Source organism: Corvus cornix, chromosome 5 (genome assembly GCF_000738735.6).
Source record: "Corvus cornix cornix isolate S_Up_H32 chromosome 5, ASM73873v5, whole genome shotgun sequence".
Classification (NCBI taxonomy): domain Eukaryota; kingdom Metazoa; phylum Chordata; class Aves; order Passeriformes; family Corvidae; genus Corvus; species Corvus cornix.
The window spans coordinates 36787727-36814164 of record NC_046335.1 but is presented as its reverse complement, the minus strand read 5'-3'; the positions used below and the strand labels follow the sequence as shown (position 1 = coordinate 36814164).

The following is a 26438-nucleotide window of genomic DNA, read 5'->3' as shown; positions in this document are numbered from 1 at the left end:
TTTTCCTAAGTGTATTTGTTGATGTATAAGCAGAGTAGAGAAATCAAGAAACACCGTAAAGGAAGAGTTATTGGGTAAATCAACCAGACCTATCAGCCACCAAAGGAAGAGGGAAAGGAAACAGACCTGCTAAATCCTTCTAAGTAGGGAGAGATGAACCAGGCACCAGGGTTACAGGGCAGAGAGAAAGAAAGATCAAAAACTCAAGTGGGACCAGAGAAACAACAGGTGACAAATAAATATGAATTAAGGAGAGGGACAGAACATTTGATGGGCAGAGTATGAAGTGAAAAAACAAAATTCTAGAATATTACAGGCATTTAAGAGAAAAAGTTCATGCATGGGTTTCTTATCTTAACTCTGCAATTTGTTACATGCATTTTCCATGGCTGTAAAAGAGTGCATGGTTCTCCAAAACACCACTGTCAAGATACAGTTATAGTCTTAATAAAACAGCCCTCCACTCCCAGGAAAACCAAATTCAAGCAAAAAAAAAAACCAACAAAAGCCCCACCAAACAAAAAAACCCAAAAGCACAAAATACTTCAGGTGATGTTCCTTTTCCTGCCATTTTTAAGACAAAGTTTAGATTTCCTCTCTCACAGGTTGCTGCAGAGTTAGTTCAGCCTCACAGAGGGAAAATGCTGATTGTCTGCACCTGGGCCTTACTGCTTGCAAACAATGAAGTAGTTTCACCGTGGCTCCCTGTATTCTTGAACTACGGCTTTTTTGGGAGGTGATTCTGATTTGGTCCAAAACCATCTTTAGCAAAGGGGGGCATTTTGTGTGATTATTGCTTCCTTCCTACTCCCTTCCTCCCCAGATGTCTTCAGGAACCTGTGCATAGTTCAGGATTGTTTTCCAAAGACAATGTTGGAAATCCATCACTCTTTGGCCCTTATACAACTATGGGACTATCCTTTACTAGAGATTCATGACATATTTCCATTTTGCAGTAAAAATGCTGTGTGATAATGTTATTATAATGTTATTTAGGGTTATAGTTTTTATTCTTACAGGTAGACTCAGGCTTGCTGATTCTTTCTGCTGGTTGAATGTAAAAGTTAATATATAAGTGCTGTGAGACGTTTATAGTTGTCTCAGAAACAAACATCCAAATTTAAACTTACTCAAATTTTTGTCTGGCATAGAACAGCATGTTTCAATCTTTTGAGCTTCCTTTGTAAAACCTAAAACAGCTCTTACTAAATGTTTCCCCAAATCTCTTCTAGCTCCGCTAAGCAAAGGAGAATGTTTAAAAATGTTGCAAAACTGCTCATTTAGATCCTACTGACAAAAAAATCTACTTCAGCTCGATCTAATGCAAGCACAGTTAAGCAAAATGGTAAGGGTATTTTGCAGCAGAGTATTCTTGAGGAACACAGGAACACATGCAAGCATTAAGTATTCTTGTAGCTGCTACAGCTTCAGTCCTCAGCTTCCCTCCAGCCGTCCTTCCCATCCGGTATTGTGCACACACAGTGACCACGGTGGGCAGACTGAGCCACAGGATGTGCCAGCAGGTATTTACACTCAGAGTTACCATAGATAGCTGATGTGGAGCAATCTGTTCCTTTTGATAATAGCAGCGTGTTCCATGACTAATAGGCTTTGAATGGTAGATACCATGAAACCCGGAAAAGTGTTTAAGTTCCCAACCAGCACTGATTTCAGTGGGATCCAAAACTCCGACTGGGTTTTCTTGAAACACTTTCTGTAGCTTAGTTTTTTGTACGTTAGTGCAGTAGTTAAATGGAGATGATAATGTTTATAAGGGAAATAATAATTTAGACTTTAAAAATTTTTCCTCAGTCTTCCTAAAAAGTTAAATAAATTGTGTTCATATTGGTCCAGGAATTTACATTTCTGGGCTTGACCTGGCAAGCGTTTTATTTTGGTTTGACACAGTATATTGGGCTTATGCAGGTGTGAATTTTCCTTCAGTGTCTCTCTGAATATTATCATTTTCAGTAAGACTGTGACACTCAATGGCCCTTCTCAGATATATTCATTAAAGCCCTTGACCAAAAGGCTGTGGCCAAAGAAAAAGATAACTGTCTTTGGGGTATATCTAAGAAATATAGGAGTGCACAGAGGTTAAATAGCTGAGTGATGACACACTCTTGCTTTTTTTTTCCCTGAAGAACTACATTGTCTTTTTTAAGAGAAGTGTCTGCCTATCAAAGAAAAGAAAAAGTATTGTTTTCAAGATTTTGTTATGGATTTCCCTGTATGTGGAGGTTGCCCTGTGATGTGTCACATGTGAAGAGTATTATCTTAATAAATCAGGGTGGTGTTACAGTGAGAAAGTAGTAAGGGTATGAAAACAAATCTTATTGCAAATCTAGTCGCTGCTCCTAATTTCTTGGCCTTCTCACCCTGCACCTTCCTATTCTTCAGCACTGGCTTGCTAATGTAAGTGAAAGAGTAACAATGATCCTTTTTTGGTGTACTTCCACTCTGCATTTGAACCATTGGGAGTTTTACAAGATTGTTCAAAAGCAAGACATGTTCAATTAAAAGTTGTTTATTTCTAAACTTTGTATAGCAAGTAACACAGGCTCTCTTTGCCTGTCTGTCCATTCCATATATGTGGCTAGGAAGAGCTCCTTTCTCTTCAAACATATTATCTAATCATTTCCACTATGTCTTTGTTTATAAATATATTAATTGGAAAAAATTATTCTGTATTCTGAAGGCAGAAATGGGGGCCACTGATGGCTCATGTGATAGAATACATATGAGCCCTGTAAAGAGTTTTTTAAATTTCCTATTTGTTTAAAAAGTATCCTAAGTGCTTTCCATCATGTCTGGTTTCCCAGCATAATTGAGTTTTATGCTTCTTCCAGCTAAGAAAAGTAGTTGGGGAAGGGGGCAGACAGGCAGGTTTTTTTAGTTGCTTGTCAGAGTGTGCCTGAAAAGTGAATAAAGAAACAGATGTTTAAGATGTAAGGTTTCCAATATGGCACTGGGGGGGGGGGTGTGTTTTGGGTTTGTTTTTTTCTTTTTTTTCCCAAGGAATTTGTTTATTTGTTTTGCATGTTAACAGAAAAAGCTTAGAAAAGTTACATAACAGTATTGTTTGGAAGGAAAATATTGCAACATACTTTCCAACTCTTCATCAAATTAAGTCATTGTATTCCTTCCTTTTTTTTTTTTTTTTTTTTAAAGTGCAAACATAGTCGTGTTCTGAAGAACTTTACCTGAGAGACCTTTCCTCTCTAAGCTGAGTTTGTTACACTTCCATGCCTCTGTGCTTTCCCTGCGAGATTCAAGTTTTAAATTGTCTCGTCAGTTATCAGGACAAAATCAAAATCTGTTATCTGTCATATGAGCCTAATTATAAAAAAATATAACACAGTGAAGTTCTAATTTAAATGTCTTGAGAAATTCTTCAGTTTGTTTTCTCTCTCTGTACTCTCCCCCTCCTTGTCTTGTAAAAGAAGGGAGAAAGAGAAGGCAGCAGCAGCTGTGGGTGTAAATGGCATTTTCGCAAGAAATACTTGAAAAGCAGTAAGCATTCCATCCACAAGACTTTTTTTTCTCCAATCCAGAGTCAGACAGAAGTGAAAAGGAGAGTGTGCTATAAGAAAAAGGCTTTTTGTGCCTTTGGATCAGTATATAGCGAATTTTGATGGAGGCAGTAAAGCCGCCATGAGTGCATGTTATAGATCTTCTGCCAGCAGCACAGCTGCTGCGTTCAGTTTGTGATGGAATAAGGTCATTCTTTCTGACTATACCAAGACTTCTTTGCTGAAAACTTCTCTGGAAATTATTGTGAATAATTCCAAACTTCAAAGCAGGCTTTGTTGGAAGACAAAAAAGAATCAAGTTGATTTTCAATTTATTGAGGCATTGAATTAATTGATAGAAATAGTTATATAGTTGTATACATTCATAGGCAACTATAATCTAATGCAGCTATGTTTCAAATATGAAGCCTAAACAGGAGTACACAAGAAAGGATTAAGCTGAGGGAAAGCAGTAAACTGTTTAACAAACAATGAAACGAGACATTTTCTGATTGTTCAATCTGCTAATGCTCATGCTCACTGATTGTTTCCCTGCTAGGCACTGACCATTGCTTACTAGATATACGGAGCACATTGTTTATAATAGGCAGTCCGTATAATTCACTAAATAATATTGGAAGGATCTGTAAGTACCTTCAGCAACTTAAAAGAAAAAAAGAATGAAGTTCTTTGAGTTGTCAGATTTTGTCCATGTTTGCAGTGAACCTGCACATTCATGGTCTGAGTTGCTTCTACAAGCCTTGTGATTTTTGCATGTCTCACAAGTGAAAACAAAATCTTGTATAATGATCTGCAAACTTTCTGAAGTCATCTGCAAAATATGCTTATTTGGATGGATAATTTTTTTTTTCCTTTTTAAATTAGCTGTTGTTAAGATGTGAGATACAGATGTTTTTAAGAAAAAGTCTTTTATATAGATCAGCTGTATGTGGATGTTGATTGTTCTTTCTTACTTACAGATGGACATTCACAGTTTAAATTCCTCTATGTAATCACACCACAGTTTTTCCTCCATGTTCAGAAAATAGTGGCATATTTTTCCTTTTTTTAATCTAATGTAAGAACTAGTCCATACTCTTTCTGTTTTGCAAATGGGTTTCCTTATTCATCTGTAAGAATTTCCACAGCATGGCTACTCACAGAAGGGAAGGTCATGTTCATGGTGCTTCCAAGGTTGCAGATTTGTCCAAGATTAGTCTTTAACTTGAAGTGTTTTTTCTCCAATCTTATCAATGCTATGTGAATAACTTCAGTTAGACTCATCTTTTGGGAGCTGAAATTACTGAAAAATTAGTCTAAACTTCAGCTAAGTCTCCAAGATCATGTAAGTCTGTGAGTTCTATAGTCACTGGATAGAAGTATGTTGATAGACTTTTGCTGGGAGTCTGGGCCAGTTTGCAGATTTGATTTTCTGGGTGTGAGGCTTTATTTTCTTTCAGCGGGCAGCTTGCATATGAAAGATTTTGTTGGGTAGGATTATGCTAGTACTGAATAGTGAGATGTGTTTATTGCAACAGCTGTGATCAAGTTCCACACAGCCAGTTTGTTTATCTCTGAAAATGAGCCATGTTTCTGACATGTTGGAGGCGTGAGATTGGACTTGCATGCATAAATAGCTGAAGTCTGATAAACCTAAACAATATGCATGTGTCCAGTTTCACTGTTTATGAAAGTGTTTGGTATGAACAGCAATTGTTCCTTTATATTATAGCAAAAAGCAACCTTTCCCTATTTTGTAAGTTTGTGCTCACTTTATTTTTCTTCAATAGTAGCTGACTTTTATATTTTTCTGTTAACTAAGATGATATGCCTCAGGGAGATATGTGTGTGTGGCCTTGAACACAAACTGAATGAATCATCATTTTGGCTGTATCTGAGCACCTGCATGTTGACTCCCTATTCAGCTTTGTTTTTAATCAACAGAAAAGCCTGCCCTTGAGACCTTGTACATGAAAAGCAAAATTAACATCTACATTCAGTTGTGGCTTTTCTGACAAAGTAGTTTCTGATGGCAGTTCCTCTAGGTTGTGTAAGACAGAGTGAAGGTGAATAATTTTATTCACCTAAATTAATTCAGCCTAGAAGCGCTTACAAGTATCCTCAGAACATCAAAACCAAAATTCTGAGTGTCAGTTTAGGTTTCCTTACCCTCAGATATGCACACCAGTATGGGTAAGTTCTCACTCTTTATAGCTTCAGTGTTACAATGTTAGGAGACTCTCATCTGAAGGAGGGGAGATGATGTTCTGTATTTTTAGATTCGCAAATGTATTTTGAGGGATGTCTTACCAGATTACATCACTGTCATGTGAAATAGCTGATTAATAAATTTTGGAGTGGACCGTTTGAATCAATCCTTGCTGGATAGGTCATACTCCTGAGATGCTGAATGGTAATGGATGTTTTTTCTCCATTGATTGGAGGGGTTTTTTTGTGTGCCTGTAAGAATTTACTGCTTTCAAATTACACCTAATAGCATTAAAACAGGTCTCAGCTTCTGTTCTGTCGTTATTACAAGTGCTTTCCATTTTCAGCTATCCCTTTCCTATACACACATATGTGAGTTAGAGCATGTACATGGATTGTATCATCAATAGTTAGTGCTTTTATGGTGTTGTTGGCAGGTTTTCTTGTGAAGAGTCAAGTCTCTCTAAAGAGCATGCGCCTCATCCCATCCCACGTGGCAGACCTGCATATAAAACACCAGGTCTGAAAAATTATTCTAATAAACTATTAGGATCCAGATCAGAATGCATTAAAGTGGTCTAATTTTTTTTATGTTTATGGATTTTTATTTTATTATGATTTCATAGATAAAGGTGCATAATTAGCCTTCTCTAGTTAGTGTTGGAGAACTGGAGAGATAAAATGGTAGGGAATTGTTTATTCAATGTAAAGTAGACATACTTTCAGGGAAGCTTATATTTGTCATTTTCACATGTCATTTTGAAGAATTGCCTACATCTCTGGATTTTGTTTCATTTGGAATATGACTAAAAAGAAGAGCCCAAATTGGTGCAAGACTGCTTTATGCTTTTTGGTTTGGTAGCTCAAATTTTCTGAATCCATAAATGTTCTGCAAGTTTTGTCTAGATCTTGATTTTAATAAAAGATCTTTCATGGTACGTTTAAACTGGGCTTCAGTAATTCATCATCCATGAAAGAACCAATTGCTTTGGAGAGGAACAGAACAAAGGGAGGAGACGTCTTGTGTTAGGTTTTGCTGAGTGTGTCTTGTAATGATAGCAGAAAGTGAATTTGAGTAACTGCTTGTAGATTTAGGAATGCATAAACACTCTTTTGCTGGAGCATCAATGTGGAAAGCTTTATGGGTAAAATACATGTTGTAATCTTCATTGTGGAAAAATGAGATTTACTGATGGATTTTAAAAGTCAAAAACCTCTGAGCAATGGTCCACAGTCTTTTGAAGCAAGCCCTTTTGGGACAGTCTATGACCAGGACAGTAAAGACCACAATAATCACTTTGCCACATGACCAATGAGTAACCCGAGTCCTAGAAAGAATGATCAAAAGCGTCCTTACATAATGTCCCTGAAAGTTTGGCGTCCCTTCCATGGTATATTCCTGTCCTTTTGGGACAGGGGAGGTGCATCTCTTAAGTTCCATCTGCAGAATAGAAAAGTGCTCCTTTAGCTGTTGGTATTGTGGTGCACATGTGCTTCACTTGGGCTTTGGACCTGTACCTGCCTGCACACACCATCTCCAGGACCTCCTTGTACAGAGGCAGTGCTGATGGTGATGGGGTAACTAAGATTACCCTGCATCGTGCGTGCCATGCATGAAGTCATCACGCTGGTTTAGTAAGTGATGGCGTTCTAAGGCTGTTGTTTTCCCCAGTCTCTTATTTTGGTGCTGTTAGTTGCATCCTGTTTCTTAATGACTGAAAGTAATGGCCAGTGTAGTTCCTGAGTGACGAATGTATTTCTTATTGAGGTGTGTTGTAACCTGTTAACTAACGGAACACAAGTTCTGCTTTGAAATGTATGACTCTCTGGACTCACTGATTACCTAAGCAAGGTCTGAAACCTACTTGCTTTTGCCTTTTTTATGGTTTTCCTTTTGGTTTTTTATTAGAAGGAAGAACATTTCTCATAGCTGTTTTGAGGTAGGAGAAAAGATTGACTCATGCTAAAGATTTAGAGAGAGAATTGATAGGAATTTAACATTAAAGTGGTGATGGTTTTTTCATATTCCAGCACATTCCAATTCCAATTGAATGAAATGGTTTGGTGGAGCTAGTTAGCATTTTAAAGTCAAAAATAATCTCATTTGTATAATGATTGAGAAATGTTCTAGTCCACAATTTGAGGCTATTACTTGTTCCTTTTTTATTTTTTTTTGACAGCTAACACTGCTTTATCTCTTAGTTCTTTTTAATGTGTCTTATAACTCTAAACCAAGAAACTGAATTTTCAACTCATATTCAGAAAATTAGCAACTGTATTGATTTTTATGAGTGGAGAATGAGATCATTTAAAGCCTGGGCTCAGGTAGATTTTTATATTTTTAACTTAAATTTAGCAGAAACTCAAAAGAACTGTCAATGCCTTGAAGATACATTTAGTCTGAAAACAAAGATTTCGGAGGATTGCAAAAACTTGCTTCCAGCTATTCATGTCCTCCTTTATATAATTTCTGTGCATTTGACTCTGCTTGGTACCTCACAATGCTTTTATTGTCTCACTTCCTACTGCATATCATTTGCATAAATTTGTTGCTTATTACAATATATGGAATGTAATCTTTTTCTATTCCATTTATTATGAATGCAAGAGGCTTTCTGCAACTGAATTTCATTGGCATGTTGGGTTGAAAGAGGAAGCAAAAGAGATTGGAAGTTCATCTTTATTAGAAGGTCATCTTTTGCTCCTCATTTTAATAACCAAGAGTTGATAGTTGATTTCTCTCCCCCCCCAGCAAACTGAAGCTGTATCTGTACAAGTCCTACTTCATGACAGGGAATATTCCATGAGCACTGCAGCTAAGCTGTTAGTGCTAAACTGTAAAGAGTGGTTCCTGGTGCTGTTTGGCCTGGGATAGCTGGTACTTCTTCTTGTAATGATTTATAGGCACAGCCCAGGAACTGGCAGGGACCAAGAGCATTCCTGACTGGGTTTTCATGTGGCCACCGTGCTTTGGAGGCTGAGAGTACGTGGTAGTCTGAACATGGGCTGTTCTGTGCCATGTGGGCTGGGCATGTTTAAATTGCTGGTGATGGGAACTGGCTGAAGAGTTGTTACCAGTAGGTGGGTTAGGGGTGGAGAGTTAATTACAGGGGCTGAAGTTTGTTGCATGCAGTTTGGCACCTTTGTTTTCATAGCTATGCTTCATACTGAGTATCAAGAAATCAAGAACAACTTTTTTTTTTTTTAAATATGTGGTCCACAAGATAACTAGCAGCATGCACACTGTAATGTTCTTCTGGGGCTGATACAGTTGGGAAAGAATCTGTAGCTTTCTTGCAGTCAGACTCTGCTTAACAGGTTAATTTCTAAAAATGAGGAAAAATGATTCAGGTAGAGAAATTATTTGATAACAGAAATAGAGGAAACAATGATACATCTAGAATAATATTGTAAAAGTATGCTTTTAAAAATCCTTTTCAAGTCAGGCTTTGATTTTTTTCAAAGTGATCGAGGGACTAATAAAAAAAAGAAGCGTTAGAAGTGAAATGTTTTAAATTGTACAGTTCACTGTGCTCCTTTGACCTGTTTGGGCAGCTTTGATCAAAGCAAGCAGCCCTTTTTAAAAAATTTGGAGATACTGTGCCCTTCTTTTGCTTTGAGAGCAGTGTATTACAGATCTTGAATGTAAGAAACACCCAATGCTTCTGTGAAGTCATTACACTGAAAGGAGAGAAGTCTGCACTGAATTCCCAGGGAGATGGATGATCATCTTAAACAGTGCAGCTGTCTGGAAATCACCTATCAACTTCAACATGGGGTCATTATTCAATACTCTTTTGAAAAAGAAGCAATATTCTCTAGGAACTGAATTTCTAGCTGAGGCAACTGTTCTCTACCTAAAAGAGAAGACAGTGCAAGTAGAAATATAGATAATAGGTTGTCATATTCGAGAACATTCTGAGGTTTTATGTGAACCTGTCTTTTTCTGAATCAGTTAATCATAATAAGACACTTGTATTGAAAAAGAGGTAAGAGACGTATTTAAAAATCTATTGATTTAACATATGCTCAATACAATAAACTTATGTTGGGATAGAACTGACAATTAATTTGCAATTATAAGTGACAAAATTTGTACCTCATTATAGACTATTGTACCAACAAGTTGAAAAGTATATGCAGAAGGGTGGCTAGTTACTTAAACCCTGCAAATGCATTAATGTCCTGCATTTCAATCCTTTGTAAATATATTTTCTGAACCACTAGTGCTCTGCCTCTGCCCATTGCTTGCTCATTTCTTGCCCATTTTAGTGTGCTGCATAGCATAAAATCTTAATTTGTAAAGGAATAAAATTTAATGCATCTTCAAGAGCTTTCAATGCTGAAGAAATGTCTTCATTCTGTCTCATTTTTCTGTGTCACAACCTCTTCATGTGTTTTATTAGTTAGAGGGAAAAAAATGACAGTTTTCCTAGACAATCAAATGTGTTCCTCTGAATATTTTTACAGCTTTTTTTTTTTTTTTTACCCCAGAAAACATCATGTCTGAAAGGGAAACTCCAGTATTTTCTTCACAGGCAATGCCTTGCCATAATATTATTAATTTTTTTTTTTGACAGCTTGCCAAAGGGTCTTTGTTCATCTTGGTAATATCAGTGATTTAGTTTATTACTGGGCTTGTAATGATACAGAAGTATGTGACCTTAATTGGGACATGGAGATTTCCTTGGTTCTGATGCCTGGGGCTTTTTTACTGATTTTTTAGAAGATCTCCATGTTTAAATTTCTGAAAATGTATGATGTTCTCTTTTGCTCTATGGGAGTATTGGGATAGTTGAGGTCTTCTGTATTTTACAAATACTTTTTACAGATGATGTGAATCATCTTGCTTTTTGCTTTATGCTTAGTTAAAGTATAGTATGAACTATTGTACCATCTTCATTGTATGCCTTGTCCAGTTTTTGGTGTGGTATGAAGTGAGTGGGGAAGAGAAGAACAGTGTAAAGCAGTAGTTCTGTCCAGCCTAAGTAATTTTTGCCCCTAGGAGAGCCAAAATAAAGGAAGCTGATAATGTGCAGCTTTCTTTTAATGTAGCATTTCTAGTTAGGTGAGCTGTGGCTGTGCATTGCAGCTTTGGCTGTTAATATGCAGCCCCCAGTCCCTGTAAGCTGGAAGTGAGCAGAGCCCAGTGACCTTGCAAAAGAGCAGAAATAACAATTTACTGAACTGCTAGCCCTGTCAAACTTCACTCTTAATATATTGTTGAGAGTAGGATGCCAAAAGCTCTCTCTATGAACTCAATAGTCACCTTAAATTACCTCCTGTTGTTTGGAGTCTCCTGGAAACTGCTAAAACCATACAAATTTAGAAAGGACTTTTTTTCCAGAGGATCTCCAAACCATTTTTTATGTTATTTGTTTTTAAAGTTGTGGGACACACCATGGAAAACATTTTCTTTTTTTTTTACATTCAAAGAAACCAAACATAAATCTTTAACCTTGAAAGAATTTTTGAAGAGCTAAATCACAGTCAAAAAACTTGCATTTGGGTGATTCTTAATCTTCTCAATGTACATCAAAGTTATATCTGAATGCATGTAAGTGTGAAGATTTTTTCTTCACATCTTTTTTGTGGACATCAGCTACACTTTTAGTTCAAGCCAGTCAGGTAAATGTTTCAAGAGACAGGCATAAAATTAGTCCCACTGCTGTAAAGGAGTTTACTCAGTGGAAATGTCACTGTTCCCTGCTACTTGCAGAATGGGTGGAATAGATGACGTTTAAAGGTCCTTTTAATTCCAAGATAGTCTATTCCAAGAATCATTAGGGTTGGAAAAGACCTCTAAAATCATTGAGTCCAACTGTTAATGTACACCACCTCGTTCATCACTAGGCCATGTCCCCAGATGCTACATCCACACATCTTTTGAACACTTCCAGGGATGGTGACTCCACTACGTCCCTGAGCAACCTTTTCAGTGAAGAACCTTTTTCTAATATCCAATCCAAGCCTTCCCTGGCACATCCTGAGGCTGTTTCTTCTCATCCTGTCCCTTGTTACCTGGGAGAAGAGACTGATCCACACCTCACCACACCCTCCTTTCAGGTAGTTGTTCAGACAGGTAAGATTTCCCCTCAGCCTCCTTTTTTCCAGGCTAAACAACTTCAGCTTTCTCAGCCACTGATCATAAGACACATACTCCAGACTGTTCACCAGCTCCATTGCCCTTCTCTAGACCCACTCCAGCATCTCAAGGTTCTTGTAGTGAGGGGCCCAAAACTGCACACAGGGTTCAAGGTGTGACCCCACCAGTGCCAAGTACAGGGGGATGGTCACTTCCCCGGTCCTGCTGACCACATTATTGCTGATGCAGGCCAGCTGCCATTGGCCATTTTGGCCCCCTGGGCACATGCTGGCTCATGTTCAGCTGCTGTCAACCAGCACCCCCATGTCCTTTTCTGCTGGGTAGCTTTCCAGCCACTCTTCCCAAGCTTGTAGTGCTGCATGGGTTGGTTGTATAGGACCCAGCACTTCACCTTGTTGAAGTCACTTCATACTGTTGACCTTGGTCCATCAATCCAGCCTGTCCGGATCCCTCTGCAGAGCCTTCCTGTCCTCCAGCAGATCAACAGTCCCACCCAGCTTAGTGTAATGTGTGAACTGGCTGAGGCTTCACTCAGTCCCTTCATCCAAGTCATTGAAGATACTAAGCAGGACTGGCCCCAGTACTGGGCCCTGGAAAACACCACTGGTGACCAGCTGGATGTAACTCCATTGACTGCCACTCTCTGGGCCTGGCCATCCTGCCGGTTTTCTACCCAATGTATGGGGCACCCATAAATCCTGCAAATATTCTAAAAACTGTCCCTGTCAGAAGGCATGTGCTTTTATGTCTTTATTTTCAGTAAGCAAACAACTGAAATAAAAATCCCTCTGATGATTAAAACAGGTACAGTCCTAAGTCTGTTGCCTGAAACTAGCAGGAATTTTTTTTTTCTTTCTGTGAAACACAAAAGTAGAAGCACCTACTGTGTATTACTAATAAGCATCCTTTAAACCTTCTCGTATCTCCAAATAGGGAGGCATAATTTCTTTTAAATAAGAAACTTTTGCAGTAAAGTGCCAATACTTCCAGTTTGTGCAGTAATATCATAAACATGGTTGTTTATAGATGACAAGAATTGCCTTATTAAGAAAACATACTGCTAAAACTTGGTTAATATCCCAATTTATAAACAAAATATGTGTCTAGATTGTAGTCTAGAATCAGGTTGCAGGTTCGTTCCAATAAGTCTCATCATTGCCATTGTAAAAAACTGAAATTTGAGGTACAGTTCAGACCGAGCACTAGTGAGTTCCATGAGCACTTGTGAAGTTCCCCCAGATTAAATTCTGCCAAATACAGGAAATTTACCTTTAGAAGCATGATGTGAAGCATATTGGGTTTGAGTACCATAGAAATTCAGTCGTTGCTGATAGTTTTACAAATAGAATATGACTTGTAGAATTTCTGCTGGCATTTTAAAAGAATTATTGAGATATATAACTATTTTCAATGTCTTGTCATTGCTTTTGTTTAATTTTTACTTTCTTTTGGTATCCTGTATGAAGGTGAAAAACTGAGCTTATTGCTAGGGAAGTATATTTTATAGGCTTAAAAATTGTTTTCCAGTGTTGAAATTTTAAGAGCCGGTGATCTAATAGCAAAAACATCAACTTGAGCTAGATGACACGTGAAAAGAGAACGCCCATTTCCAGCTGAAGGGGAAAAATAGCAGAAATCTGTCTTGATAGTGTCATTGTGCTGTCATTGTGTATTGTCTGAGTATTGCAAACAATTGTTAGCCCTTGCTGAACTACTGAAAAATTTAAATCACTACTTTTTCCTTCTACCTCCTTGTAATAAAGTCAAGGAACAACCTTTTTTCCATCTCCATCAGTTATTTTCAGTGACACAGATGAGAATTGATATTTATACCTGCTGTCTTGTACAAAAAAAATTAGTAATTTTATGTTGTTTTTCTTTACTTTCCTTTCACATGGAAACGCAGACATCCGCTAATGACCTGGGATCTTAGCCAAGAGCTAGCAATGGTGGGAGAAAATGCAGGATATTTATAACTTCATTATAATCCATTATTTATTCCCTGCTCTCTTCATTGCAAGAGAGATATCATTGAGTATTAAAAAAAAAACCAAAGAAAACCAAACACTTAACAACTCTCACAGTATTTATTTTGCTCATTTTAAGAGGATATCAGTAAAACTGCTCTGCCTTTTTATTACTTTTTTTCAGTAGTCATGCAGGCACAGATAACGATGGTGTCACAATATTTAAAGTGACAATGTACATTATTTTTCTGGCAGGAAGTAATATCTGGGGCAGGGGAATGGGATGTCTAAAACATCTGGCCCAGGTGGAATGAGGCACTGTGATTGCAGAGAATATTGTGTTGCTTCTTCTAGCTGTGACATTAACCTTTGCTAGACCTTTAGAAAAGCTGAAGATTTTCGCTTCCCCCGTGGTTCCATTATTGAATGGTCTGGCCCAGAACTCACTCAGGAAAAGTTTTCCTTCATGGGGTATTGCTGGCACTGGCCTAAATCATAGTGTTATTCTTCTGCTGTTGAAGATGCACAGCACAGAAATTAAATCTGTACCTCTGACATCCAACCCAGCAAACAGGATGGAGCAGCACTCAAACCCGCAGCCCCAGGTTCTTGGGACAGAGAAATGAAACCACTTAGTTGCTCCTCTGCTCATTAAGTGGTTTGTAGATAGTGTTGCAAGTTGTGTGTAGCTAGCTATTTGCTTCTGATCTTCTCCTTTCTTTCCCTAAGGATGCTTACTGAAGTTTTTATCTAGCTTTAAAGACCCCAAAACCACAAAATGCTATGTGTTAATCCTAAAGTATTAATTAACAAAGCCAAAAATTGTCATGTGTTTTTCAGTGTAGAAAGCTTTATTATGACAAATATATCTGGACTGAGCTAAATCAATATTGATGTAGTGTCAAATGCTGTGGGGTTTGGATTATATATGGCTGTTACATAAAAACTGCTCTTCTGTAAATCAGTGGTAACACAATAGGAATCCCTGTTGGAAAGGAAAAGAGATAAGAGGGGTATGTGGTTTTGTACAGGTAGATGAAAATACATGAGTTGATGTTTACAGTAGAATACCAGCAGTTTTACAAGAAAGAAAAGAAAAAAAGAAGTAGAGAGTGGAGTTGTGCCTTTGGTGATGAAGCAGTTTAGAACTTTTAAAAGTTCAGGTTCTATCAGAACATTTATAAATTAGACTGGTGTGGTAAGCACAGATTTTTTCCTTTTTCAAAATGAGAGTTTTTTTAATGAGTGCATAAGGTATATTTTCATGATTGTATAATTCAGCGATAAAATGGCAGGAATGTAAAAGCGACCACTCAGCCTAATCAGAATCCAATATTCTCCCTCCTGCTGCCCCCAGAAGAACAATAGGTTTGTCACATCTGTGACTTTTTCTAGTGTTTTTATGGTTTCTCCTAAATACCTTAATCAAGCATGAACTTTTATGCTGTTAAATTTAGTGTGTGTGTGTATGTACATTACCACACAGAGCAGACAGTTCTTCTACTGGAAGAAATCACAGCTGATAAGATGAACAAAGAAATCGTTGTCTCCCACAGGGAGAATTAAAGCACAGAGGGATTTAAGGACACACAGGAAGTCTGTTGGCAGAGCCAAGAACAGAACTGTCTCTTGAGTTCTGGTGCAAAGGCCTCTGCCACGGGCCAAGCTTCTTGAGCTGGAGAGACGCCGTCCCTTTCACTGCCCTGCTTCCGGTTGGACTGGGAAAAAGAAACTGAAAAGGCAGGATAGAGAGAAGGAAAAGAAATAATCCTGGTTGTGAAGCTGTGGCCTCTTGTTAAGAGAGAAAAAACGGTCCCAAACTAACCAACCGATGCCTTCCCCCCTTCCGCTTTATCCCATTCAAACCAAGAAGTAATGTTGCTGAAGTAATCCAAATGTCACAGTAGAGGGTTCTGTGCAACTGAGCAGCATAATGTGCCTCCCTTTGCTTGTGCTTTCTCTGGCCATGTACAGAAAACCCTTCGGCTGACATTTGTTTAATATTCGTTAAGAGAAAACACGTGCAGGAAAAGCTTTGCATTATTGGAACACCCCTCTAGATTTGTTTTTGCATATTCCTTCCTTGCATTCTCTTTCAGCCTTTTTATTTAAATTAGTCTTGAGGGGTTTGTAAAGGTTATGGGAAGAAGGCTTTCATTATTTTGGCAGGAATTTCTTAGTTCTGCATAATTCTATTTCATTAAGTATTTTTTTCACCTTAAATCTGTCTTGGATGCTACATTTGAGATGTAGCAGCAATTTAATTAAACACAATTTAGTTGTAACCCAAACAACAACAGCTCGAGGTGGGTGGAACTCTGGAAGGAAAACACACCAAATATGAGATGCAGCATATGTGTAGTTCATAGTGGAGACTGTGGCAGACACATAGGTACTGCAGCACTGAGCCTCTTCAGTTACTCAGACTGCCCTGACCTATTGGCTGAGAGTGATTTTGTTTGTATAGTAAATAGCAGCACCTTTTTTATACTAAGTTCATTTTGTAGCTGCATCTGCTGCAGTTGTCTTGGTACTCTGGAGCTTTCTATTGATATTCTGGAGCTTTCTATTTACTGATGAGGAAGTTTTCTGTTTTGTTTGCATGGCAAATCTTTAATGGAAGTCAGGCCACTGAGTTTTTACAACATTTATAAAGTCATTTGTTGGTTCTATGTTGAAAAGTAGCTGTTCGCTGTGTGTCTTGCTTCAGTTTCATCTTTTCCACTTTCATTAAACTGCGGTATTTTAAAGGCTGTTTTTAAACTGTGCTGTGCAAGAAAATAACTGTCTTTTGATTTTGGTCCTGGTTATTAGCTGTGGGAATTTACCTTAGTATTCTAACTTTAGCTTAATGTTTTACGGTAGAACTGAATTGCTTCTAGTGAGTTGTCAATGTTGATGCTTGTGGACTATGCCTGTAACAAGTAGCAATTTTATTTATTCAAAACTCCTTTCTTTATTCCTGAGGTTTTTTGCCTTTACCAAATAAACTCTGTTGAAATTTCTGAGGTTCCTAAGCTTGGTTTAGTTTCCTAGTATTACTGTTATACATTGACCACTTCAGACACTGGCAAAAAAGAAAATAGGTACTGTACAAATAAGAATGATAAACTATTCTATTCTCTTGTTGTTCCTAAAAGTTGTATCTTCCTCCTTCTGCTTTCTCCTCCCTTTCCCTCTGCTTCAGTCAGAGTTGGTCCTTGTTTGTTCATTGTTCTCAAAGCAAAATGCAAGTATTATTTTCCAGAAATTACTTAGGGAAAAAAAGCCCCAAGTGCCAGAAAATGCTTATTTATTAATATTGATCCTTTACATTTGCAAACTTGGCATTACATGCTGTCCCTGGAAGTTTACTGGACTTTTTTTTTTCAGGTGACTCTGAGACTTGGCTTGAGTGACTTGCAAAAACATTCAGTTTCCCAAATTATTAAGCCCCAAGGCATAACAAACAATTTGCTGTCATTTAAAACAATTGCTTTTTCTTTCTTCTTGCAATACAGGTTCTGATTAGATTAAGAAAGGAAAGTTTTATGCTCAGGAAATTTATATTGCTGAACCTTCATTTCTAACAGAATGACCCCATTATCTTCAAAATTAAAGCATTTATTAGTCTAAGAGGGACACAATCAGAGAATAAAGAGAGCCCATTCCACTTAAAATGTAAAATATGTGTTTGTTGTCATCAGCAGTCCTAGTTGTGCATCTGTTCAGTGCATAGTAATTCAAAGAAAAGTCAAAGGTACTGATACTAACTGAGCCTCATGTTATAAAGTCAGTAGCATTAGTTTGAATCTCATGCATTAGAGAAGAGTTTAATTATCTCCAACCTTTTGGAGGAACAAAAGAAAATCTGACAGTCAACACACTTGTGTCTGTGTGTGTGTCACGGAGAGATTATAGATTCAAGGGATTATCCACAGGCCATTGGTTTTATAATAACTGAGAAGTCAAAGAATATAAAAGAAAGAAAGTCTTCATGATATGCACAGGCAATTGGGAGAAATAGAATATGCTAAAACTTTTGTTTCAAAAACAAATAAGCGTTTTTAAAAAGAAGAATTTGAAAACAAAAGGCTTCATGCTTTTTAACATCCAAGCAAAAATTTCAGTGTAAACTAAAGTCCCAAATCATTACTGTTTGTAAAAAAACCCTGAAAATTCTTTCACTTATGGTAAGTAACTGGATATGTTCCATGCCATATTTTACTTCCTAGCAGTAGAACAAAATATAGTCATCTGTCTGCTAATGCATATTTATACACAGACATGCAGGTCTAATGTGATAAAATGTGATATAATCTCAGGCTAATAAATAAGGTATTTTTCAGTATCTTGAAAATTCATTATTTAAGAAAGATGTAAAAAACCCACTATAGATTTTGACTTTTAATCTAGCAAAGGAGAGCTGAGAGAAGATTTCTGATGGTGCTATCCAAATGGGAAAGGATCAGGACAGATTACTGCTTGCCTCTTATAAATCTCCTGGTAGTGAAAAAGATCGTTATGCTTATTACCCACTAACCTAATTACAAAATATGTTTCCAATTTTTAAAACAGAAGAGTTTTATTATTTTAGTATTGTGAAACTCACTTTTTAAAGGTTCATGCAATGGGGGGAAGAAATGTCTTCTGTCACTTGGTTATCACTGTTTCTTTGGACAGGTGGTATCCTTCTCTGAAATCTCCTCAACTCCTCCAATTTTTTTATCTTTTGGTAAGACAAGGTGCATTTCCAATTAATATTCTTGATATATCATTTTTTAAATGGTCTATGTAAAAAGGTTAAAATTCTCAAGCTCTCTTGAAAAAGCAACCCAAAATCATATCTCAGTTTGTTCTGTTTTATCGAATTTTGTTTTCTTTTGAATTGAGTAATAAATCCTGATTTTCTTGTCAGGGTGACCTGATACTAACTGCAATTTCTTGGTGTGGATTTACTTTGTGTTCCATGCTGACTTCAGTTTATACTTTATGATTTTTGATTTTGAAACAAGTTTGAGAGGTTATTTGCACAGTGGCACGTTCATTTAACCTGTAACACATCTTATTTCAAAGAAAATAAATAGTCAGTCTTTCTGGTCTTCAGTTCTAAATAGTATTAACTCGATGGTGATGATTGGACAGTTTTCTTAATGCTCTCTCATAACTTTTTCCACTATTAGCACCGTTGACAAGTAATAAATTGTAGAATATTTCACAGATCACCATGGGATATGGGCCACATACAGCTGGGCAAGTGCAGGGAAAGGACACGGCAAAGCCAGTTGGGGCTTTGTTGAAAGACTCATTCTTGCATGGAGCAAAGTGAACAGTGCCAATCACGCAGAGCAGCCATGCAGGGAAGACATCGTTGTCTCAGCCAAGTGGTGTGTTCCCTGCAGGATGCCGTATCCAACCCATGTTCTTTGAAAAACCTCATCTTCCTGAAGTTTCATTTCAAATGTGAGACTTGGAAGAATCCCAGAAGAATCTTCTTTTTCCTGCCACCCACACCTCATGATCAACAAAATCTGTGATTTAATCTGTTATATCATGAAATATGTTAGTACATATGCCCAGAATGATTAATTAGAGGTCTTTTTGTATAATCTGCAACTGTTATTGCTGATGGGTATTTGGACTAATGCCTCTGATATTAGAAAAAGCTTTGATTTCAATTACTCTCCTTCATTTTTAAACAAGTAATAAATTCATTGCAGTGCTTCACTTCTCCATTTTTTCTGCAGTACACTAAAACAGAGACTTTTATGACTAAATTGAGACTATATTCAATTAAATTAATTGTAATTTATCCTCACAAAAGGAGAAAGAGTAATTTACCAGAAAGAACAAAAACAAAGCAGTACAAATCAGCTTTTAATAGCAGTTCAGTAAATAATTTTTTGAAATGCTGATGCATTACCATCCTAGGGTTATGTCACTGTTTTCAGAGTATCCAGTTTTGCTTGTATTGTATGTCTTCTCTCAAGGCCTAATCCAAAAAGGTCTGATTTGAAACATATTTGAATTAAAATGTCTGAATAGCCATGTGTATTTAATACAGAGTAAATGTAACAGCTTTAACTGAGACTTTGAAGTTAGAGGCTCTTCTTTCAGAGAGTCCAAGGTACTCTTGGAGAGAGGGCGTGCCCAATAATTTGCACAGTTGGGTTAAATTGCCATAGGTGTTCTAAAATCACAAGGAGTTTTATGAACACTGGTGAGAACATCCCACGATTTTCTACTAATGGATAGCATTATTCCTAATTTATCTATAGGAAGATTGAACCATGAAAATGTTAAATGAGTTGCACAATGTCATACAAAAGTTTCAACAACAAAGCTAGAAGTAAAATGCTGTTCTAAAATACCAGCTTCAGTGTCCAGATTACATTGATTAGTGTTGCTATCCTGAAAGCTTGCCCTGTGTGAAGATTTCATTTTATTATATTTAGCTCAGTTAGTAACTCTGAAAGATCTGTGAACCTTCAGAAAGGAGGACAGCTCTTAATGAGGAGACTATCACAGAATCTAGATAATTCTCTAGGCTGCATTTATCCCATGTGAAGTATGGGTTTCTGAATTGATATGGAGGCATCCAGCTGGTTTCAGTACAATGAGCCATGCAAAATTCCTGAATTTATTCAATGTTGATATTCTGAAATGGGCACAGTATTGCCTTGCTCCCCTTACTTTAAGATAATTAATCCTGTAATTTCTTAGTCCTTTATACTGCTTGACTCCAGTCCTGTCAATCTTCAGATCTAGTTCTTGCCATCTTGAATTTAGGTCAGATTCATTCCTCCTGCCCCTCATGTTTGCAGCTACTGATTGCATTGAGGTGCTCACACAGGAGGAACTTTCTCCTTTCAGCTTAAGTGTCCTGTCTTAGAGATGTCCTGCAAGTTTTACATGCTAGCCAGGTAGGGAAGAGATCCTAGTGGTGCTTCTACTGAGGGAAAGTTCAGTGTTCACGGGAGAATTCACATGAGAATAACTTTGCCCGGACCCTGAGCCCTTTTAACCTCTGTGCAGGGTTTCTACTTGCCTGATACGCCAGCTTGCTGCTCACAAGCAAATGTGTGTGTGCTCAGAAGCACCCCTGCCCCTGAATCCCTTGACTGTCAGCTTGAACTCTGCTCTCAGTTAATATTCCATACCTTAATACTCCTCACCTTAAACATTCCTTGATGAGTTTTACACAGCCCTGCAGACCCCACTCAAATATCCCAAGTTCTCCTGTTTCATTTTTTCCCCCCAGCTTGTTGGCTATGAAGCTCCACTTCAGTTTTTTAATGGCCTCCAGTAATGACTGGAGAGTTTGTATCTATCTTTTTTTTTAATCCCTTGTCTATTACATTTGAATCCCTCTGTTTTATTCATGGCTGTCTTTATATGCTTTGAATGGAAAAGTTTCTTGAGCTGATAATCCTAGTGAAGCAGATGCTCTGACATGCCACATACCCTTACAAATACAGACAGGGTAGTCAAATTTTGCCAAATAGGAATGATTTTGATTCTTCAGCTGGAAATTAGTATCTTGTCCTAGTTTGAGTTGAAATATGATCTAAAAATTAAAGTCTCGGGAGAGGATTTTCAATCTGTTTTCTGAGCGGTTTAGGTAAAGTAATAGCTATGAATTTTTGTTTGTTTTTTTACTATTTGTTTTTGTATCATTTTTAGTACATTTATCTGTCCATTGGAGAAGCAATTGACCTGGCAGTGGATGAGATTTCTCAGCAGTGAAACACTGAAATCGTGTGCATCTGTCCCTATATACTAGCCAGCTTTCTGTGTTAACAGCAAAAGCATTAATGCTTGTACCATCTCTTTTGCAAGGCCAAAGTATGCAGAGGGGTTGGCAGCCTACCCACTGGAACCTTTTGATCCACAATACACTTCCTGGCAAACATTACTAGGTGTCCTTTCAGCTGGTCTGGGGCAAGGCTTTGATGTCCTGAAAACGTGGTCTCAATGTGGGTCACCTGTGGATCCAAACAAAAAGGAGCAGGGAAAGTAGAAGGAATGACTCTTCAGATCTTGCTGTATGGGTAGTTTGGTGGTGTTGGCCCAACTTTAGGAGCCACAGTAGGACTAGTGCAAGCTTTGGAAGTCCTGAGAGGCTGATACTCATTGGTGGTAACAGGTCCTGGCCCTGTAATACCATGAGCAGAAAAAGGCATGTCCCTGTGTGTTTGGTGTGAAGAGAAGATAAAGCATGAAGCCTTTAGTGGTGTCACTTACTGACCACGTGGGTCAGATAGAAATACTGCTTGAGTGAAACCTGCATGCAGGTTAGACTTTGCTGTGCTTCTGACCTGTATTTTCAATGCCAAACTAATGTCATTGCATTAAAGAGCCTTGATCATGCCTTTCTGTCAAATTTATGATGAGAACTGTAAAACCTTGGGGTAGGGAAGATCCTCAAGAATTCACATAGTCTGAATATGAAACAAGAGATAGCAGGCAGGGAAGCATTTAGACACTACTGCTCCTTGTCAGCACTATGCTTGGCATACCAGTGTCTTAAGGAAGCTCTAACAATGAGTGCTGAGCACTTAACATTGAGTCTGAGAAATTGGGAAGACAAATGTGGAGATCCTTGTTCCCATGGAGTTATTAAAGGAGCAAGATCTGCAAGTAATGCAGTGTGTTTACAGGGAGACATATTGTTCATGGACTGTTTTATTTCTCTTGGTCTTTTCAGGTGTTCCAGGACCTTGGCACTTCTGTGTTGTCTGGTGCATTTAAAGGATACAACATCTGCCTCTTTGCATATGGACAGACAGGTTCAGGAAAAACATACACAATGATGGGAACACCTGTGAGTTACACCATTCATTTTAAACTTAGGGTTGAGGGCAGGATATCTAGCAAAAACATCGCTTTATTTTTAAACTGTGGTGTGATGCTTGTTGAGCAGAATGCTTGTACATGTTTTGCTTGGTATTTAAATGTATAAAATGAGAGCTTGTACATTTAGATGAAAAACAGAGTATCAGGTAAAAATACTAGAAAGCATGGTGTAATTTAAATATTTATTATTAGGTAATCTTCTTCTTGCTACGTATGAATCTTATCACAAAGTTAGAGGACAAAAAAAAAAAAAATCAATACGCCGGAATAGTTCTGGGTTCTAGAAACTGTAGCTCAAGATAATACAAAGTACTCATTCCTATGGGGTATTTTGGCAGTCTGAACTATGCTGAAATTAAGTTATTTTCACAAATAAAACTGGATACAATTCACAGTAATAGTTTTGTAACAGGCTTGATTATTTGCTTAGAATATTTGACCTGTGGAAAGTAATACTTCCAGTTTTGACGTGCATTTGCATGGAGTTTACAGAAGCTGTTACATTTTAAGATTGTCTACCAGCCATCACCTAAAGTGCATTTTAGTCTTGCTACTCAGATTGATGGAGTAAGTTGATGATTTCCGGTGTTTTGCTGCAACACAAGGCAATTCGATTTTTATCCATGAATATTCTTAGCTGTTGGTGAAACATGCTGCTAAAAAGGAAAAAAAAACCCAAAATAGTTTGCTTAAGTGGACCAGTATTTTCTACATCCATGGGATTCAATTTTTAAGGTGAAATAAGGACAAAATGTGTTTAAACCCCAAAGATAAGAGGCCTGTTCTAACATAGTTTGTTCTTTTGACAGGAGTTTGGATTTTTAAAATTTTATTTTCTCAATATACATCAACAATATTTAGTAGGATTTAGTTACATTATTACCAGACTGTCTATTAATTTTATGTGAAATCAAGCTTTATGCCATGAAAGCCTGAAGAATTGTTAAAATTTGGGTTAATAGATGGCAAACTAGGATATTTGTATTACCCTATTTTGAAAATATCTTAGCAATTCAGAATGGCCACGACTTGAAGTTATCGTTATTTTCAAGGAAATTTCTGGATATTGTGTTTCTAAGTGATTTCTTGCTTAAAAAATAATTTCTTTCTCCAGTGCAATACTGCTTTGTTCTGATCTTTAATAACACATATTCACTGTGATACAGTGTTCCAGTGTTTGGTATAAACTGAACTTTTCTCCATGGTGGTCCACTTGATGAACCTGGATTTTCTTCTCTTAACTCCATTTCAAGGGTGCCTTCTAAAAAAAGCCTTTCATGCTATTCAGCAAGCAGAATCCACCTAAGCCCTGGTGTCTTTCCCAGGGTGTGTTGGCACTGCAGTCACTGAAGTGTTAGCAATCATATCTTAAGAAGGGTTCATCACACAAAATCACGCTGTACTTCAGTGCTGTGTAGACGGTTTGGGCAAAATTTAAACCACCTAGTGTGGGTATTGTTAGCAGCCCCATATCCTGTTCTCTCTGAGAGACAAAATTTATAAATCTAGAATATAAAGCTGTTCCAAGGCTCCTCTCTGATGCCATAGCATGAAGAAATAGAACTAGAATAAGGAGAAACCAAAAATATTTATGACCAATCAAGCTAGTTTCAGTGTTGGCCTGGCTTCATCTAGACTGCAACACCTCTGACCTAGACATGTCCAGTACCTTTACATCAAACAGCTTTTGAATTTAACCCAAGCCTCTAAGCTTCTCACCAATGCTGTGTACATTGCTCTAAAATTACTTTTGGTATAAATAGCCATGCTGTTCTGAACTACATTCCATGGCTATACTTTGTGTTGTAATCCGTCATACAGTCATTTCTGCACTGTGATTCTGTCTGTGACTTATAACTTAGCTTTTGTTTAAAAGTTTTTGCAAGTGTTAGGAAATACATTATTTAATTTTTTTTCTGTTTATTATTTGAAGGCATCCATTGGGCTGACACCTCGTATATGTGAGGTATTTTTTTTTCTTCACTTGCATTTGTTTAAGCAGTTAGCTTTTCTTAATGTATTTTAAATTTACATAAACTTTTGGTTTGTGAAGGGCCTCTTTTCAAGGAAGGATGATTACACAGACCAGACAGCATCATGCAGGGTAAAGGTCAGGTAAGTGTGTCACTGTTTTGGACAACAATATGAAAACTTTTAACAATGTATTCCTGTGATTAAACAAAGTAAAGACTAGTTTATTTTGTTTCTGTTTCCTTAGATGATAGTAGTTTTGGAGGAAGGGGGAAAACACGGAGGAATTATGAGAAAGTATTGGGTTTAGTTTTCCATCTAAGTACTGTTCTTTGGATGCTGTCTGTTCACCTTTGTATAAACAGCTGAAATAAGAATGCAGTGAAAATTAACTTCCTTTGTTTAACTCCTAAATTTGAGCCATAATCCTACATTCCGGTCTTATTCATTTACATTCCAGTCTTATTCATTGTTGCCTTGCATCTAATAAAGCATTATGTTTGGAAATCTGGGGATTTGAGCCCACTAGTGTGAAAAATCTACGTAAGAGTTGGTTAGATTGTCTAAATATATATGTATTTATATATTGTATAAATATATAAGTATGTTTCTCATTTTGGTTTGTTTTTGACTGAGTGCATGTAACTTTCCTTTTACTTTCTTTTCAGTTTTCTTGAAATCTATAATGAGCGTGTCCGAGACTTGTTAAAACAGTCAGACCGAAAGAAGCCTTACACACTTCGAGTTCGAGAACACCCTGAAACAGGACCATATGTGCAAGGTGAGAGTGGGCTTCACAATTGGCATCAGAACTGTGAGTAAATGTATATCAGGTGTGTATGTATCTTTGCATGTATACCTGCAATGGTCGTAATTGCTTCTGCTCTTCAAGGGTTACTTTTCTCAAATGTTTTTCTTGTTATATGATCACCTGTAGTACACTGAAAGCTTTGCCCCTGTTATCCTACTGGCTGGATATCCTGCATTGTTTGCCATTCCAGCCATAGGTCATATGGGAGCCATATTATTTTGCTTTCTTTTATTTTAAAGAAATACTAACTTAATCAAGAAATCTACCAACATTAGCTCTAAATGGGTTCTCCAAACCAGCCTAAGGTCCCTTCCATACCTCGGCAGCAGAATATACACAAAAAAAAAAAAAAAAGAGTAGATAAATTCAACTGATGTTACAGGGCAGGCCACGAGAAGCAATGAAAAATCTCACCCAAGTGAGAACCTAATAAGCTTGATTTTCCTTCCTTACACTGAAAAAGTACAGAATGGCTAGTATCAGTGTATTAGATGACTAAGAACATCCCAGCCTTCTAAATTCATAGAATTACAGAATCATAGAGTATCCTGAGTCAAAGGGCTCCACAAGAGTCATTGAAGTTCAACTCCTGTCCCTGCACAGGACTATCCCCAAGAGTCACACCATGTGCCTGAGAGGGTTGTCCAAACACTTCTTGAAATTTGACAGATTTGTAGCTGTGACCACCTCTCTGAGGAGCCTGCCCAACCACCCTGTGGGTGAAGAACCTTTTCCTAATATCCAACATAAATCTCCCCTGACACAGCTCTGTGCTGTTCCCTCGGGTTCTGTCACTGGTCACCAGAGAGGAGATCAGTGTCTGCCCCTCCTCTTCCTCTCACAAGGAAGCTGTAGCCTGCAATGAGGTCTCCCCTCAGTCTCCTCCAGGCTGAACAGACCAAGTGACCTCAGCCACTCCTCATATGGCGTCCCCTCCAGACCCTTCACCATCTTTGTAGCCCTCCTTTGGAAGCTCTCTAACAGTTTTGTATCCTTCTTATATTGTGGCATTCAAAACTTGTAACAGC

The 26438-nt window shown here is 37.6% G+C and overlaps 1 protein-coding gene across 2 annotated transcripts in view; it reads left to right on the top strand.

Annotated features, from left to right (window-relative positions):
• STARD9 (StAR related lipid transfer domain containing 9) overlaps positions 1-26438 on the top strand; it is a 101517-nt gene that overhangs the window by 18719 nt on the left and 56360 nt on the right. For both annotated transcript variants that reach the window (XM_039552106.1, XM_039552105.1), the window contains exons 4-7: positions 22480-22596; positions 24562-24594; positions 24682-24743; positions 25268-25380. In XM_039552106.1, coding sequence (XP_039408040.1) covers positions 22480-22596; positions 24562-24594; positions 24682-24743; positions 25268-25380 — 325 coding nt within the window. The remainder of the gene's footprint in view (positions 1-22479; positions 22597-24561; positions 24595-24681; positions 24744-25267; positions 25381-26438) is intronic.